This window comes from Brachyhypopomus gauderio, chromosome 7 (assembly GCF_052324685.1).
Source record: "Brachyhypopomus gauderio isolate BG-103 chromosome 7, BGAUD_0.2, whole genome shotgun sequence".
NCBI lineage: Eukaryota > Metazoa > Chordata > Actinopteri > Gymnotiformes > Hypopomidae > Brachyhypopomus > Brachyhypopomus gauderio.
The window spans coordinates 283,386-302,023 of NC_135217.1; the positions used below are offsets into that span (position 1 = coordinate 283,386).

At 44.4% G+C, this 18,638-nt stretch overlaps 2 protein-coding genes and 3 non-coding genes across 8 annotated transcripts in view; 4 read left to right on the plus strand and 1 right to left on the minus strand.

The window, feature by feature from the left end:
* The first annotated feature begins 597 nt into the window (after window positions 1–597).
* Window positions 598–671, plus strand: trnat-agu (transfer RNA threonine (anticodon AGU)). Its single transcript has one exon. It is a non-coding gene; the product is annotated as a tRNA-Thr (tRNA).
* Window positions 672–1,173: 502 nt separating this feature from the next.
* Window positions 1,174–1,247, plus strand: trnat-agu (transfer RNA threonine (anticodon AGU)). Its single transcript has one exon. It is a non-coding gene; the product is annotated as a tRNA-Thr (tRNA).
* Window positions 1,248–2,993: 1,746 nt separating this feature from the next.
* On the minus strand, window positions 2,994–8,986 carry LOC143518372 (uncharacterized). Its single transcript, XM_077010810.1, has 9 exons — window positions 8,674–8,986; window positions 6,531–6,689; window positions 6,135–6,229; window positions 5,559–5,647; window positions 5,289–5,352; window positions 5,069–5,121; window positions 4,898–4,972; window positions 4,109–4,223; window positions 2,994–3,703 (listed from the first exon to the last, which is right to left on the minus strand). Exons 1-9 carry the CDS (start codon window positions 8,753–8,755, stop codon window positions 3,440–3,442), a joined length of 996 nt encoding a protein of 331 aa, XP_076866925.1. The 5' UTR covers window positions 8,756–8,986; the 3' UTR covers window positions 2,994–3,439.
* A 948-nt stretch (window positions 8,987–9,934) lies between these two features.
* The window catches only part of LOC143518373 (leucine-rich repeat and calponin homology domain-containing protein 2-like), a 63,088-nt gene continuing 54,384 nt past the window's right edge, over window positions 9,935–18,638 (plus strand). For 2 of the 4 annotated variants that reach the window (XM_077010811.1, XM_077010814.1), the window contains exon 1: window positions 9,935–10,190. In XM_077010811.1, coding sequence (XP_076866926.1) covers window positions 9,950–10,190 — 241 coding nt within the window. In that variant the 5' untranslated portion in view covers window positions 9,935–9,949. The remainder of the gene's footprint in view (window positions 10,191–18,638) is intronic. The other 2 variants (XM_077010813.1, XM_077010812.1) reach the window with 1 other exon arrangement.
* Window positions 14,064–14,136, plus strand: trnam-cau (transfer RNA methionine (anticodon CAU)). The gene has a single exon. It is a non-coding gene; the product is annotated as a tRNA-Met (tRNA).

Below are 18,638 nucleotides of genomic sequence, written 5' to 3' on the forward strand. Positions count from 1 at the left end.
AAACAGGAAGTCCTGGGTTCAAATCCCAGCAGTGCCTTTCTATTATGTAAGCAGTTGTTAGGTCATGACATTCAGCCTCATGCTGAAGAGCAACTGTCAAAACTTTAACACATACTGAGCTCTGTGGCGCAATGGATAGCGCATTGGACTTCTAGACACATGTGTGTGGTCATTCAAAGGTTGTGGGTTCGAGTCCCACCAGAGTCATTTTTTCTTTGAAAACAACAAAATTCATCGCTACTCACTAATGACACCAATCCACAGTAAAAAGCCAGGGCGTGGAGCTGTAGCTTAGCTGGTCATAGCGCCTGTCTAGTAAACAGGAAGTCCTGGTTTCAAATCCCAGCGGTGCCTTTCCTTTATGTAAGCAGTTGTTAGGTCATGACATTTAGCCTCCTGCTGAAGAGCAACTGTCAAAACTTTAACACATACTGGGCTCTGTGGTGCAATGGATAGCGCATTGGACTTCTAGACGCAGGTGTGTGGCCATTCAAAGTTTGTGGGTTCGAGTCCCACTAGAGTCGTCTTTTCTTTGAAAACAACAAAATTCATCACTCCTCACTAATGACACCAATCCACAGTAAAAAGCCATGGCGCGGCGCCGTGGCTTAGCTGGTCATAGCGCCTGTCTAGTAAACAGGAAGTCCTGGGTTCAAATCCCAGCGGTGCCTTTCTGTTATGTTAGGTCATGACATTCAGCCTCCTGCTGAAGAGCAACTGTCAAAACTTTAACACATACTGGGCTCTGGTGCGCAATGGATAGCGCATTGGACATCTAGACGCAGGTGTGTGGCCATTCAAAGGTTGTGGGTTCGAGTCCCACCAGAGTCGTTTTTTCTTTGAAAACAACTAAATTCATCGCTCCTCACTAATGGTCATAGCGACTGTCTAGTAAACAGGAAGTCCTGGGTTCAAATCCCAGCAGTGCCTTTCCTTTATGTAAGCAGTTGTTAGGTCATGACATTAAGCCTCCTGCTGAAAAGCAACTGTCAAAACTTTAACACGTACTGGAATATGTGGCGCAATGGATAGCGCATTGAACATCTAGAAGCAGGTGTGTGGACATTCAAAGGTTGTGGGTTTGAGTCCCACCAGAGTCATTTTTTCTTTGAAAACAACAAAATTCATCGCTCCTCACTATTGACACCAATCCACAGTAAAAATCCATGGCGTGGCGCCGTGGCTTAGCTGGTCATAGCGCCTGTCTAGTAAACAGGAAGTCCTGGGTTCAAATCCCAGCGGTGCCTTTCTACTATGTAAGCAGTTGTTAGGTCATGACATTCAGCCTCATGCTGAAGAGCAAGTGTCAAAACTTTAACACATACTGGGCTCTGTGGCGCAATGGATAGCGCATTGGACTTCTAGACCCAGGTGTGTGGCCATTCGAAGGTTGTGGGTTTGAGTCCCACCAGAGTCGTTTTTTCTTTGAAAACAACAAAATTCATCGCTCCTCACTAATGGTCATAGCGCCTGTCTAGTAAACAGGAAGTCCTGGGTTCAAATCCCAGCGGTGCCTTTCTATTATGTAAGCAGTTGTTAGGTCATGACATTCAGCCTCATGCTGAAGAGCAACTGTCAAAACTTTAACACATACTGGGCTCTGGTGCGCAATGGACAGCGCATTGGACATCTAGACGCAGGTGTGTGGCCATTCAAAGGTTGTGGGTTCGAGTCCCACCAGAGTCGTTTTTTCTTTGAAAACAACAAAATTCATTGCTCCTCACTAAAGACACCAATCCACAGTAAAAAGCCATGGCATGGCGCCGTGGCTTAGCTGGTCATAGCGCCTGTCTAGTAAACAGGAAATCCTGGGTTCAAATCCCAGCAGTGCCTTTCCTTTATGTAAACTGTTCTTAGGTCATGACATTTAGCCTCCTGCTGAAGAGCAACTGTCAAAACTTTGACACATACTGGGCTCTGGTGCGCAATGGATAGCGCATTGGACGTCTAGACGCAGGTGTGTGGCCATTCGAAGGTTGTGGGTTCGAGTCCCACCAGAGTCGTTTTTTCTTTGAAAACAACAAAATTCATCGCTCCTCACTAATGACACCAATCCATAGTAAAAAGCCATGGTACGGCGCCGTGGCTTAGCTGGTCATAGCGCCTGTCAAGTAAACAGGAAGTCCTGGGTTCAAATCCCAGCGGTGCCTTTCTATTATGTAAGCAGTTGTTAGGTCATGACATTCAGCCTCATGCTGAAGAGCAACTGTCAAAACTTTAACACATACTCGGCTCTGTGGCGCAATGGATAGCGCATTATACTTCTAGATGCAGGTGTGTGGCCATTCAAAGGTTGTGGGTTCGAGTCCCACCAGAGTCGTTTTTTCTTTGAAAACAACAAAATTCATCGCTCCTCACTAATGACACCAGTCCACAACAAAACTGTGTAGCGGTGCTGTGGCTTAGTCTATTCCAGCGGAATTGGTGAAACAAATACAAAGCAGATATCCCAGCCTTCTAATCTTTAACTTTTACACAGGTAACTGCCATTACTCTTGCTCAATACGTTTGCAAAGAGAGGGACGATACAGTGTATTTTCAGGAATACTCTCAGAAGGTTGTTGTGGCTTAGCTGGTCATAGTGGAAACATTTTAGAAGTGTGTGCCAGTAACAGACACAGTTCGCATCCCACCAGAGTCGCGTCTTTCCTTTTGAATTTGCAGAGTCATTGTGTTTTATCTAAATGTAGATATACATTTCCTGACTTAAAGGCTTGTCCTTTTAAGTGCCACCACCTCTCTGGCATAACTCAAAAGCCCCTATTAATCTCCATCAGAGCCATTAAAAGGCCTAGCCAAATTACTTAACAAAGTAGCGTTCATGCTTTTGGATTGTAGGAGGAAACTAGAGACAGTCACAGAGACATAGTGGAAACTCTCAGCTAACGAATTGACTCCAAGTGCCTGAGCCTCTGGTGCTAAGAGGTAAGTTTCCTAACCATGTTGCCCAAATGTTATTCTTACTTTTAGTAATAAACATTGCCACACAAAGCTTTAAAGCTATTTCAAAAACTTTATTTCAAAAGGTTTGGTTTTATTTTGACTTTCTGAAGGTTGTTGAATGTAAGTCACATATTTTTTTATATTTACATTCCTACAACACTGCACCTGTATCACTGGTGATATCCAAATCCACAGGTTCTAAACAAATAACATATTTACAAAATATATTAAGGCACTTCCTTAGGTGTTATGGAAACATGCAATTCCAAAAAGATTCAATTCTAGGCATAAATAAATTTTAAAATCTGAATTTCAAAGCATAGGATTCATAATAATTAAGCACTGTTTTACAACAACACTCAAGATAAAAGGGATCTTTTAAAACATTTGTAGAAGGGTCATAAGTTGATGTAAAAGTCATGGTGGAGTTTCTTTTAGGCCGTCATCTTTATAACCTGTTGATAACTGTAAAATTCCAACTTCAATTTAGTGAGCATCACTGAAGTATGACCATTCGACCTGCTCTTCCTGCTCCCACTGCTGCAGTCCTCCCTCCTCTGCCTCTTCCTCTACCACTACCTCTTCCTCTACCTCGTCCTCCTCTCGTCATTGGCAATCCTCTTGCCCCGCCCCTTGCCCCGCCCCTTAACCCTCCCCTAATTTCTCCTCTTCCACGACCTCTTCCACGACCTCTCTCTGCTCTCAGGCCCCGCCCTCTGATCCTCAGGCTTGTAAATCGATCGTTCAGTGACACTCCAGTCTGAAAAACATGAAAAAGGATCATTTGAACCAGCACGCACAGCACGTAAATAACTTCTTAATCTCAGCCACTAATGATGTGCTAGATCAGGGTAAACGTTAAACACTGTCAAGCCTCACAGGCTCTAGATACATGTGGCTCGTTCTCTCTCTGTCCTCTGCAGCTCACAGCAGCCCATTCTGCCTACGTGGTTTCAAGTCCTGCACAAAACCACACAAGCCTTCAGGGCTGTTTGTGTCTCCCACAAACACACACGCCCTGTTGTAAATGTGCTGATGCACTACACCACCACCTCCACCACTACACCTCCCTCCATTTGTATACGGCCGTGTGGTTAGAGGGGGCTGTACTGGCTCATCTAGTTCATCTGGGTCAGTGGTGGAGCTGGTGAGGGTGTACACTCACATGGTTGGTGGTGGCTCGGTAATTGAAGCGGAGAGGGATGCCTTTGGGTGTAGGGCTGCCCACAACTTCAGATGACCTGCCCCTCAGCACGGCACCGCCACGTTCAGGCCTGCCCCTGACACGGAGCAAGGAGAGAAAGACACAGAGTGTGAGTGAGTGAGACAGGTGGAGGGAAGGAAAGTGAGAGAGACAGTTGTCTTGACTCACAGCATAGACAGACATACAAACCAAGTAAGTTGTTTAAACTATTGCTTGGATATAATGCAAATAATGTTTTGGGAGATTTTTAGCATTGTATGAAGTTTTAACTTGAAAGTCCATCCATCCATCCATTATCTGAACCGCTTAATCCCGCTAGCCAGGGTCACAGGGGGGGCTGGAGCCAATCCCAACATCTCCAGGCAAAGGCAGGGCACACCATGGGCAGGTCGCCAGTCCACCGCATGGCCAACACGCACGCACAGACTCACACCTACGGGCAATTTAGCATGATCAATCAACCTATCACACATGTCTTTGGACTGTGGGAGGAAACCAGAGTACCCGGAAGAAACCCACGCAGGCACAGGGAGAACATGCAAACTCCACACAGAGCAGCCCAGACCGAGAATCGAACCCAGACCGCCTTGCTGTGAGGCGACAGTGCTAACCACCACACCACCGTGCCGCCCAACTTGAAAGTCTTATTTTTATTTAGTCCTAGTTTTATTTTTGAAAAAAAAAAAGATAATAATAACAGCAAAAATAGTAAACAAAAACATAAAAAAACATAAATCCTGTAAAACTCACTGAGGTGCAGAGTCCATGTCTTGGTTTGTCAGAGACACTCTCAGTGTGGTTCCAGAAGATGGTGCAGATCTTTGACTTTGCAGAGAGAGAAAAACATGGCGGATATGCATGGGGTGTGGCCTACATCCCTCTTCTTTTGATGACAGATTTTTCTTGCCCAAATTTTCCTACCTTCTTATTTTCTGATACTGTTCCAGTTTTCCACCCCCTCTTAAAGCTGCAAACTTCAAACAAAAAGGAAAATGTGTTTGTGTGAATATATGAATATAAAATATGGATGTGTTTCTTTGTATATAAGTGTATGTAAATGTATGTATGTATGTATGTATGTGCGAGTATACGTACACATTGCTGCAATCAAAATGAGCGTTTTAAGCAGGAAGTGACTTACCCCTCTGTCTAATAGAAAGGGCCCGCCTCCTCTCCCCCTCTGACCTCGTACTGATAACGCTCCCCTACGTGCACACAAGCAAACATGTCATCATTAGTTCAGTGTAACAGTGTTTTATCTTTAACATCATTCCGCCAAATTCAGCACATCATTATTTTATGATGTATGCAGAGAGCGACAACAAGAGAGCACACACTGTTGAACCTTCTAGATGTTTCTGTGTCAGAACATCCACACGTTGCAGACAGCAAAGGAGGGACAAACGTCTACCTGCTTAAACCTCCTCTTCCTCGTCCTCTTCCTCGGCCACGGAACCCACCTCTAGCTGAGACTGCAGGTTGCCCCGGTGACTGTGTTGACTAAAGGAGGGCCACAAATAATCCCACCGAATAAACACCATCTCCATCCACCTCCACCCACCATGTTTACACCACCTCCATCCCTTACTCCTGCCCACCTGGCTTCACAGCATGGCCTCTCTACTCAAACTGACATTAGAATTCCATTAGAGTTTTGATTTAGAATGAATTGAAATTACATTAGAATTTCTGTATTTGAAATTACATTGGAATTCCATTAGTGCTTCACTTTCGAATTTCTGTATTTGAAATTTTAATGCTAATATGCCTTCGTTGTAATCAATATAGCAACATTTTAAAAGTGATACTTAAACTGCTAAACACTGTTTTTCAGTTTAAGGAATATTACAATCACTTAGTGCTTTTTATTTCATATGTTTATATTCTTTTATATATTTGTTTATATTTTCAGTTATTTTATCATGTAAAGTCCAATTAACTTTATAGGCAGAATTTCTTGCTGTGTGATGTCATGGCTGACACAGACCTGTGCATCTTCAGGAGCTCTTGGACCACGCCCCCTCAGTGTACCCCGCCTCCCGGGACCTCTGCCTCTGCTCAGACCACGTGACCTGCTGGGTCCTGCCATGCAAAGCAGCCAGTTATTGACCCAGCGGGGACATCAACAGGCTGGAGAGGAGGACGGTTGTATCTTCACCCAGATATACAGGTGGCACATGTGTGTATGTAGACCCTGACGTGCGGGGGACATATGTCTATATATAGACCCAGATTTACAGGGAGTATAGGCGTGTGCATGTGTATGGAAGGGGTGGACAGTTGTGAGGATGGACAGGGAAATAGAAACATGGACATGTATGTTTGTGCAGGCCAGGAGGAGGACATACAGGATGTTGATTGCTGGTACAGTGTTAACTCTTACCCTGGTACTGCAGTGTCCCGCGTCTGAGGCCCCGTCGTGCCTGCGGGACCTGGCTGAGCTTCTGCAGGACGTTACTCCTGTTGGCGAGTCGCCTGCTTCTCGCCCGACTCGCAGCTCTGCTGGCCTTCTGCTCCCGTTTGTTCAGCCTGATGATCTCGTCTGGAGAGGAGAGATAAAGAAAGGGTGAGCCTGCTCTCCTCCGCACCTCCACCCCTCGGACACACCAGGGATCCTCAGGGGAACTCCAGCAGCAGACTAAATCTTCATTCTACTTCTGGACACCTGCAGGTGTTGCAGAGGACAAAGGTCCTTGAGTTTCCTGATAAATCTGGGAGGAGAAGGGGTGTTATCACTGTTTTCATTCTTTTGCTCTGGACAAACTCAGGGCAGCAATAAAACCATTAACCGTTTTCATTTGTGTGTGTGTGTGTGTGTGTGTGTGTGTATAATTTCATTGACTGGAAAGTCTGATGGTCTGAACGTGTTCAACACACTGACTAGTAAGAATTATCTTGGTTTCTCCACAGCAAATATTTCTCTTGTATTACAGTAAACACATCCAGCAGTTATTCATGCGTAGGAATTGGAGATGACATGTAATAAATGTATTGGTACAAATGAATTGGTAATAAATGTATATGGAAAATGACAGAGCTAAGATCTTGTGGGACTTCCAGATATGGACTGACAAAATGGTAACGGATAACCAACCGGACAACAGCAGAAGAGGGCCGAAGTGACAGATGTAGCAATACAAAACATCAGGACCAATGAACACGAAAAACACTAGCAACAAGAAGAACTGAGAGGAGAGCTAGGAAAGATGTGGGAGGTGAAGGGATGTGAACAGTGGTTCCTATAGTAACTGGAGAACTATGGGCTGTGATCCCCAAACTGGGAGAATGGATCCAGTAGATCCCAGGAACAACTTCCAAGATCTCCGTCCAGATCTCCATCCATTTATGTATACAACACTTAAGGGACTCTTGAATGGCAAGTTCCATTTCAAAACTTTACCAGAGAGCTCATTTGACAAAACTAAGTCTGTGTGTAATTACTGTACGAGTCTGAGTTTAGTTCTCATCCAGCCTACGGTATCACATGCAAGCTAAGCATACGTGTAACAGTAGCACCAATAGCTTTGGTAACGTGCAACAGACCACACTAACCCAGCAAATTAATGTTTGAACTAACATTTTAATTTCTATTTACAAAACTATTTTTGAAACATTGTTGTATAGACTTTTGGAATTCTATTGATTTATTGAGCATGATTTATTAAAACATGGACGTTGTTGTACGAGACTACATGTTAACTGTTTTACAACCTAAGTCTGAGAGAGACACAGAGGGAGGTTTAAAACTGAAGAACATAGGTTTCCAGAGAAACAGGATTTTCCAGAACGAGATCCTTCATCAGCTGTGAAAGAGAAGAGCTTCTGAAGATCTAAGTGACGGATCCAGTTTATATTAGCTAAATACTTGTGTACACTAATTTACTCATGAGTCCTTTGTTTAAAGCTGGCTCGTTAAGTTTTGCCCTCTGGGTTTGGTATTGTCCAAACCCAATTTCAAACAGGCAGGATTTGGGTTTGTGTAATACCAGTTTGAGGAAGCCTACTGAGAACTGTAACTAGCTGGCCCGGAGGTGTGGACAGCACGCTGTAAACCTCAAGAGGAGTTTAGTTCTTTAGCTCAAACACGATAGACAAGCAGCCAGAGGAAAGCGAAACCCTGAATCTGAGTCATATTTGTCAGAACATAAACATCGTAAACGGCTGTCTGTCCGGGCTGACTGATCGGACACGGACAGGTGTTCGCCGCACGGCGTGTAAAACAGGAAAACGTCTATCCCACTGCTGCTTCCGTTTACAAGCGGTTCCTGAATCAGCGAGAACCTACAGCTGTCCAACACAAGAATCGCTCAGAGCAAAACCCAACACTTCAAACAGCCGCAGACTCCTCATACGTGTGTTTGGTACACACACGGCCTGGTTTAGACAGCTGAATCCGTCTGACAGCTGACTTTTTTCCGCGTAGTTTACACAACTAAACTTTCACACACGCATACAATGCGGAAGGGTAAACGACTCGGAAATCCACGCGATTTATCCCTCAACACGGCGTTACACTCGATACCGACCCAGTGACATGTCGATTTTGTCTGCGCTGCTCTGAGACTCCATCGGTTCGGAAATCTCCGTTTTCACTTCGCCGTCCCCCATTCTTCTCCGCCACTCCAAGTCCCCTTCTGCAACTTTACTGACGGACCAGCCCGATCTCCCCGACGTCCTCTCTCGTTATTTACGGGACGTCTGCGATACGTCCCACCACACAAACCACGCCGAGGTTGACCAGACGCCGCTAACACGGACTGTGCTCGGGGCGAAAAGCGGTTCCAGGTCAGCGTCTCCTCGTGGTTAGTGGGTGTCCAACAAATGGTGACCAGGGCGCCGTGTGGCACCAGCAGGGAGACGGAGCCCGGCCCACAAGTGTTACGAGCCGCCCTGCGTGACGGCGCCTTAAATAGAAAGTGTTGTAACAACAAAACAATTCAAGAAATGATAGGCGTATTGCTACTCCATAGATAAATGAATTAACATAAATAAATAATATAATTAACAACTAAATTACGTGTTTATGGTTACGGATATATATATATATATATATATATATATATATATATATATATATGCATGCTTGGTCTTTCAATCGGCGTTGTCATTCCTGGAATCTGTTAATCTGTTGGAGTTCTCAGGTTTAATCTAGGTAAGGGGCTACAAAATGAACATGTCACCACTCGGACAGCATTGGGTGTTAAAATATGAAGACTTACTTTGATAAAAGAAAAAAATGTATGTGATCAACTGATGTATGTTGATGAGAAACGTGAAAATGCCTTCCAACTCGTGCCAGTCGTTGCTGCTTTTAAATGATTAATATGGTTAACTCCATTGACAATTCCAGAGTGGTACTAATAGCTTTCGCCACCAGGTGGTGCATTTGAGTCCTTTTGTTTGCAATTGGGGGTCTGTCGCAACACTCGCACATGCACAACCCAATGATCGCATGAAAAACACGTTGTTCATTCACATCTACAAATATCAGTAAATATAATTTACAAATAGGCCAAATATTTTAGGACAGACTAAATTTTAAAGGCACGGAAAGAACAGGTCTACCGGATAATATTAGTGAAGGGGGTGTATTGGAGACACGGCCAATGCATGGTATTTAATGCATAACACTGTTCAATACATCCTTCTGGTGTAGCAGCGCTCGGTTTAGTCACAGTACCTTCTCTTTGTAGCATTGCCTCCGCCCCATCCCTGTTGTCCATCCCCTCGGTCTGAGTGTGCGTCCTCTGCGCATGGGCGGAGCGGAAAACCCTTGTTATTATTGTAAGAATATATTCACTTATGAAAATGGCGGCGAGTCAAGGAGGAGTGGGAGCCGTGACGGCTCTTCAGGGCCAGCACTACCCCAACGTGCCTCACTGGAACCCGGGCGTGATGCAGCATCAGCAGCCGCTGCACACCGCCCGGAGTCTGGACCGCGCGCTTGAAGACGCCGCCTGCTCCGGAATCTTGAACGTTAGTGGGAGAAAACTGCGAGACTACCCGGGGCTGAACTACGACCTCACCGATACGACACAGGCAGGTGGGTCTCGTGTGTAACGGATCGCCTCCGTATCGCGCTTCTCCCGCAAATCTGCTTTCATTGTGATTGAGAAATAAATGATAAATACATAATCTCGCGCGCTGACGTGGACCCGTGCACGCTGTCCCCCGTCTCACCCGCGACCCGCACGTCTGCCACAATAGCGCTGTGGTGGAGGAGGGTGATGGGTGTTTGTCTTTACTCCACATCCGAGCAGCACGCGTGTCGGTGTTTTACCTGGAGAACGTGGCACACCTGTGTCGCGCGCGAGCCTTTAGAACGTTGCAGCCCGCGGCCCCGTGACGCGCGCGGCGCTCGCGCTGCTGTGGGGGCAGTTCTGGGCGTTTTGCCCCTCATCCCTGCCTCTGGTGGTCAACGGAGCCCATTCATGAATGAAAGAGTGGCGCGCACGACTCCGGTGTTATCATTGTGCACAGATCCACAGCTGTAGTGATCCAACCCGCCCAGTGCGGCGTGTTTAGGGCGGATTACACGTCCCCTTCACGTTAGTCCATGTTTTAATGCTGTTCTACGGTAGATGGTGGGAACACCCAAACGCTGGTCTGTCTTCGGCAGACTAAGACAAAAGGTGCCGCCGTCTCCATAGCGTCCAGCGGAGCTTAAAATACGGGGTTTGGGTTTGGGTTCTGTGGTGTGGTGCAGCACTCCAAACACACGGTTTCAGCATTCAAAACGCTTTATTATAAGTCCGCTCGACTGCCGCTTAACCTTCTGCCCAGTGACAAATGGAGAAATTCGAGGTTAAATAATAGGTAAAACTAACAGTAATGAAAGTCTTATTCGCATGTGTGTTGGTGAAAGTGCTGTAACTTGGTGGATCAGTGTTCTTGAACGTGTTCTTTGTCTTTGCGGGTTATAGTCAACGTACACTTAACGGTGCAGCTCGCGGCCATTCAGTCGTGAAACGTGTAATTCTGTCCCTGCTTGTCCACGGGGGCACTCCTCCTCATAAAACACTACAGATTTAATCAAAAGTGCATATAGAAGCTTTTACAGTAAATAATCGGATCTTCTGAACTAACGAGCGTGGACGTGTGTGTGTGTGTGTATGTGTGAGTGTGTGTGTGTGTGTGTGTGTGCGGACGCGCGCGCGTGCGCGTGTGTATGTGTGTACTGTGTTCTAAACTATCTTTGTCTTTTGGAGAAGTAGCTTTGGTCAGCCAGACCGACGACAGCTGTGCCCGGAGCCCTGCACGTGGTCTTTTACATTACGTGTGATGTTGTGGATAATGAAAGTAGTAGACGGTTCATCCAACTGGTTCTTACAGTAGCCGCGGGTGTGATAAAGGAAAAGTGTTGTTTACGTTTGCGCGTGCGTCTGTGTATGTGTGTGTGTGTGTGTGTGTGTTATCTCCAGTCATGGTAGGGGATTAGAAGAACATTTGCATATTTGGATTGATTTACATATGTACTCTAAAATGAAGAGTAGAAAGCAATACTGACTGGATAAGATCTGATGCAGGTAGAATGATGAATATATCCACCCACAGATGTGTGCTTTGGGTCACCCATGTGTGTAAACACTGCCAGTATTTTGTAAGGGATACTCATATTAACACTTTTCCCCTGTCTAACCCTTTGCAGTGTGTGTGCATATGCATGCATGCAAGTGTGTGTGTGTGTGTGTGTGTATGTGTATACCAAAAGAATAAAAGTACAAACATTGAAAGCATTGTACATCTGAACACTTAAGGATTGTTGAAGATGGCATACAATATAACTGTCCAAGCATTAAGAAACTTTTATTTATTTTTTACATATACTTGTTGTTGATACATCAAAGTGTTCCATGGCCTGTGTAATTAAACAGTCTGTGTGTGTGTGTGTGTGTGTGTGTGTGTGTGTGTGTGTGTGTGTGTGTGTGTGTGTGTGTGTGTGTCGGGGACCCAGGCAGTGTACTCCATTGCTGTTGCTGGTCACGGGTGGCCAGGTGGGTTTGGGTTGCCTTATTTGGCCAACATTTCACACAGATTAGTGAATAACCCCTTCCGGATCTGACCACCACGTGTCACTAAACACTGTAACCAAAGTCCGTGTCTCCATCTCTGCTGAAGGACTCAGTGTTTGAGGTTAATAGTGCCCTTGTTGGAGATCCTCTAGTGTGGTGGATGTGAACGGAGTAAGTGAGGCTGACTGTCTAGGCTGACTCCTGTCCTTAGACAGTCTGGCTTCCTGTGTAAATTACAGCATTGTATTCCTGACAGCCTGTCTTCCTGTGTAAAGTACAGCATTGTATTCCAGACAGCCTGTCTTCCTGTGTAAAGTGCAGCTATGTATTTCAGACAGTCTGGCTTCATGTGTAAAGTACAGCTATGTATTCCAGACAGTCTGGCTTCATGTGTAAAGTGCAGCTATGTATTCCAGATAGTCTGGCTTCATGTGTAAAGTACAGTCTTGTATTCCAGACAGTCTGGCTTCATGTGTAAAGTACAGTCTTGTATTCCAGAAGGTCTGGTTTCATGTGTAAAGTACAGTCTTGTATTCCAGACAGTCTGGTTTCATGTGTAAAGTACAGTCTTGTATTCCAGACAGCCTTGCTTGTTGACTAGCACAACATTCCCAGATCTATCCAGCAGCATGTGTTCCTGCTAGACTGTGTGTCTCTTGTGTGGTGGTCAGTATGTTGATAATGCTTTATGACAGTTTTACACCAACACTATACCAGTCATTGATTTTACAAGTTCTTACATTTGCAAATGAATGTTCGAATGTCACTGAGTCTCCGAGCCTTTTACATACGCTTCCACCCATCCATATCATCATCTAGATATTTCAGAAAATAATGGAAGAAAGTAATATTTTCATTACACCACAGAGCTGTAATTACATTCTGAGTTTGTTTTGAAGATCCTGATTGTGACTTTTTAACCGCAGTGCTCTTATAAATCTTTCTCCAGTAAAAACCTCTGACATCACTCGCCGAATTAGAGGAAGTAGTCATAGGAGGATGTGGTCATGTTCCGGAAATGTCCGTGTCTATTTATTCAGAGTGGCCCATGTGATGCTGTCTCTAAAGTTTAACACTGTGAGGGCTATGGTTGACCACCCCAGAGCAAAGACTCTTCTATCTAAAAAAGTCCTCTACGTTTTATATTGTAAAATGCATTATTGACTATACAACCAAGGACTAGTAACAGAAGCTAACTGTATTTTATTAGCGTATCTATGCTGGGATTATACATGTGTGGGGCAGTTTGGTGGGTCTTGGGACATCTACACATTACCCCTACAGGAGATTTATATATCACCTGCAACGTGCTCCTCACCTTAGTTTCCTTTATTCTTTAATTCACTCTAAACATCTACTATTAATGCATAATCATGGAAAATCAGATTTTCGGCATCCACTGATGTTTATTTACATGCATACCTAATAATAAGATTCTTTTTTAAGAATTGGATTTTATAATCTTCACAAGTTATAGGTCTGAGGAATGAAAAATCTCCAGATATTTTACACGTGTCTGCATTATAAGCTCTTATAAGCTAGTATCTTGCCATGATTTGTGGATTTACCACCTACACGGCAGATTAGTCGCAGCTGTGGTGAGGTCTGATTGACCTTCATGGACCAAGACACACACACACACACACACACACACACACACACACACACACACACACACACACACACACACACACTGGGGAGGGGTCTCTGGGGGCTGAGTAATTACGCTTGACCTGCCATGCTTGTCCCATCTGTATAGTGTCAACTTTGAACCCTACTGCTCGGCATCATGGCCTTTGTAGTCAAAATGGCGCGCTTAAAATAGAAAAAAATATTTAGTTTAACAAAATCTATTTGGAGCGAGAGGGAACCACTTAGTCGCCGTTCAGGTGGGCAGCCCGTCAGCCTCGTTGGCGCAGTAGGCAGCGCGTCAGTCTCATAATCTGAAGGTCGTGAGTTCGAGCCTCACACGGGGCAGTTTTTTCCTGCCTGTTCTCACACACATGCTGCACTCTTGACTCCTGTTTATGACTCATTTACAGTCATGGAGTCGCAAAAGGGATCATTTATCTGTCATTTATATTTCAGCAGTTATGCTCGGTGTGTTTCCCTTGCAACACACTGCACTGTGTTTTAAAAAAACACAGAACGTTGATTTTTTTTTGTTTTTATTTTCTAATTGAAAAGAAATGCTTTGAAATATCCTGGCACAGACACGCTAAGCCCCCTAGCGCTCCTATTTTAGTATCATGAGTTTCTGTATGGACCTCCTGGTGTTTTATATACAAAGTGCAATGAATCAAGGAATTAACAGGAATGTAATTTTGCAACTGAAATGAGCTGCAAATGAATTAATTTTCTCTGACTCTTACATGTATATTTGCACACTATTCTCTTTTATCGTTGTGCATTGTGTGACTGACTCTAGCGTTAACTAAAGATCTCGAATGTTGGAGTCATGGTTATGATGAAGTTGCTGAATCTCTGCGGGCGAAAACAGATTTTAACTTGTTAGGCAATGTTGTGGTATTTGGCCATATTTCAAATGTTACTGTAATACAAGGCAACGCCTAATTTCAATCAGTAATGTGTGATTAGTATGCGTCTAGGCAATACATTCTACATCCAGAAAAACATTTTACATTTATATTTGAATGAAGGTAATGTTCTCTAAAAGTGCCTTTGGAACAAAAACACAAAATTATTGCTATCATGTTTTAACTTTTAACCACATAATGATTAGTGAAAAAAACAGGATTATAATAAAAGTTTATTATAATGGATTATTTTGATCATTCATGATTTCCTGATTTTCATCATGAGGTTTCATGATATAAAAATCTGACTTGAAACACATTGCAACTTTTATAAATGCACTGATCAGATTCAATATATTGTAACTACCCAAGTTAAAGGGGTGACCCACAAAATCCTTATGTCTGACCCTTATGTACGTATCCAAAAGATTATATAAGGTCCTAAAGTTTAATTTGGACCTTAAATGTATCAGAGTAGCTGGATCTGGGCGTGTGTGTGTGTGTGTGTGCGTGTGTGTGTTTCTCTCTGTGTGTGTCTTTTATCAGGACACACAGAGGAATAGACTGTTCATGAGAATAAGTGCTTTGATTTTGTGTATTGGAACATGCCCTTTGAGAAGAATCTTCTGTACCAAGCACACACACACACACACACACACACACACACACACACACACACACACACACACACACACACACACACAGCACAGTGAGGGCATTCAGTATGAATGTATTAGTTTAACAGCTTGTATTTACCACTTTCCAAAGTAGCTCTACCAAAGCTAATATGGAGGCATCATCAGTTCTTCCTGAATTATAAGACATATTCTGAACTATAAGACATATTCACCTGGGTCAAACATAACAACTGCTGGCTACTGATCACAGCAGAATTAGAGAAGCATTTTCTTGGGAAGAGATTGAAGAGCTTCAGCATAGATTCTCTAGATTTCTCTAGAACTCTCTCCAGTTGTCTGTCATTGCTGTTGCAGTTAACGAGGTTGAGACTTCCTCTGTCAGTCCAATGTGGTGTGGTCATCTGAAACCGGGCCCTGTCTGGTTAGTCCAGTGTAAACTAGGGCTGCAAAACGTGAACAAAATGTTGCATTGCTTTTAATGGAGATGCTGTAGTATAAATACACTGGTGAAACCATGACCAGGGGCCACTTTATCCAGGTCGCTCTGATTCGCTGACACGGGGAGAAGGGGAGTGGCTCCCAGGTCCTACCTGAAAGGGGTGGGGCTATCTGAAAGGGCGGGGCAACCTCTTTAAAAGCTTGTGAGAAGGGCACCGAGTTCGCGCACCAGTAATTATTATTGACATAGTGATATAATGTACAGCCATAGTTTAAACAGAAGAGAGAGAGAGAGAGAGAGAGAGAGAGAGAGAGAGAGAGAGAGAGAGAGAGAGAGAGAGAGAGAGAGACCTATTCCAGCTTCTGAGATGCTTAAATGGGAGAGAGAGAGAGAGAGAGAGAGAGAGAGAGAGAGAGAGAGAGAGAGAGAGAGAGAGAGAGAGCACTTATACATGGTAGGCCTATGTAACATTATTATTGAAAATGACTTGCCATGATAAGATAACAACATCAAAGTACAGACACAATGCACTTTAATGTTAAATGAGTGGTTTAAGAGGACAGCGGGACTTAAATATTTAATGGGCATCCATCCTGACTTGGCCGTCTTGGTTACAGGACCTCAAGATTTTGAAAGTATCAGTAGAATCATACAAGGTGCTTTTAGAAGAGAGTAATATATGAGGGTTAGGGGTAGAAATGTTGGCTTCAGTGTTGTATATAAGCATTTAGGAGAAATTGATAGTTTAAATGATTCCCTGTCATTTATTACTTCAGACCTTTCTCAGGTCTCCTGTACAAGATTAGAGTGAGCAATTATTATTTTCTGCTGAATGACAATTAAAATTCAATCTTTAAACAATATATATAACAAGTTGATTTGTAAAATGTCATTTTTCATTTGCCCTGTTGTGGGCAAAGTAGGTGTAGTGTCTGATAATGTGTGATAGTACAGCAGGTTATAGTGCCTGCTACAGTGTGATACTGCAGTAGGTTACAGTGTCTGCTACAGTGTGATGCTAGTGTCTGATGTATGGGTCTGATTAAGAACATCTTCACTTTATCTCCAGCACAATAGATGCAGCCTGAAGTAGCTGGCAGAACTGAAGACCATGTGTTCAACCCCCCACCCACACACACACACACACACACACACACACACACACACACACACACACACACACACACACACACACACACTGCTCCTCCCCCAGTGAGATAGACAATTCCCTGATAACTATATAATGTGTGTGTGTGTGTGTGTGTGTGTGTGTGTGTGTGTGTGTGTGTGTGTGTGTGTGTGTGTCTGTTGGTGGACACTGAATGTGTTAATTCTGTATTGGGCTTGTTAATGAAGCCTTTTCTGTTTCCTGTGAAAGTCTGTGAGGGCAAAACAGGCTTAGACTATAAAGAGACAGAGACTGTTACAAGTGTACAGAGACTGTTAAAAGATCTGAGTGACCGGCAGACTCTGAGATTTTGTGTGTGTGTGTGTGTGTGTGTGTCTGTTAGTAACTAATGGGTTTCTGGCTTGGTTTTGACTTTAAGCACTAGTCCTATCTACCATCAACAGCCCATTAACCCCCCGATGAAAACAAGTAGTGAAACAGAAAGAGGGAAGAGGACCTGCTCTATATTCATGATTCCAGCTAGACAGAGCAGCTCCAGCTCTGCGTGGTGGAGTGTGAGAGCAGAGAGAAGCGTAAGTGAGAGTCTCAGTCAGGCTAGGAGTGGATCCAGGGTGAGGAGTGGATCCAGGGTGAGGAGTGGATCCAGGGTTAGGAGTGGATGCAGGGTGAGGAGTGGATGCAGGGTGAGGAGTGGATCCAGGGTGAGGAGTGGATCCAGGGTGAGGAGTGGATCCAGGATTAGGAGTGGATCCAGGGTGAGGAGTGGATCCAGGGTGAGGAGTGGATCCAGGGTGAGGAGTGGATGCAGGGTGAGGAGTGGATCCAGCAAGCACTACCAGTACATTTGGGGTTAAAAGTGGATCCAGGAGCAGTACCAGTACATCTAGTAATACAAGTATTTGTATGTTTATGATATGGAACTAGCTTCTGAATTCCATGCTATACTAGACACTCGTGCTCTCACACACACACACACACACACACACACACACACACACACACACACACACACACACACACACACACACACACACTTGGCATGCTCTGGCATGTCCTGAGATTTGAAGCTTTAGTTCCAGTGACACCAGATCTATCTGTGATGTGATGTGATGTGATCTGATGTGATGTGATGCTAGCTTGCCACCCTGACTAATTCCCCAGGTTAGATAATCTTGGGGCTGAAACACCTTTGTGTAATCTTCTCTAGTGAAGAGGAAACTGCCTGATGTGATTTTGTGTGGCTTTGTGAAGCGTGTTTAATTGGTTGTTTTTAACTGAGTTTGTCAGGTGTCAGAGTACGTCTCTCCCAGGCCACGCTGGGTCTGCCCTCTCACCCTAACCTACACTTCACGCTTCACTCACGCATAACCTTTTACTTCATTGCCTCTTTTCCTTCCTCATGGCTAAAGAATGTACGCTAGACCGCTTAGCATTTGCTGTTTACAAATGTTCGATTAGTGTGTGCAAATGAGCATCTAATGTCACACCGTGGTGATGTGCAGTGTGTGTGCTGCGTGGGGGGGGGATACAGGGAACCAACAAATTCATGTGTGAAGACCGTGACAGGCCGAGACAGAGAGAGACTTTGTTTGGGGGGGCGATGTTTCATACATGCCTTATTTCCTGTTTCCTCGCTGTTGCTATGGTTCAGGATCTGTTGGGTTTTGTTTGCCTGCCTCCCTGTGGTCTATCTGTGGATTCTCCTGACCAGCCATGATCTGCTTGGTCCGCAGACC

Excerpts from the sequence above, each read along its gene's own strand:
- LOC143518372 (XM_077010810.1), bottom strand. The coding sequence starts at position 8,755 with ATGGGGGACGGCGAAGTGAAAACGGAGATTTCCGAACCGATGGAGTCT. Across the intron at positions 6,230-6,530 it reads CGGGACACTGCAGTACCAGG|GACCCAGCAGGTCACGTGGT; the intron begins GTAAGAGTTAAC and ends TTTGCATGGCAG. Across the intron at positions 4,224-4,897 it reads GACATGGACTCTGCACCTCA|GGGCAGGCCTGAACGTGGCG; the intron begins GTGAGTTTTACA and ends GCTCCGTGTCAG.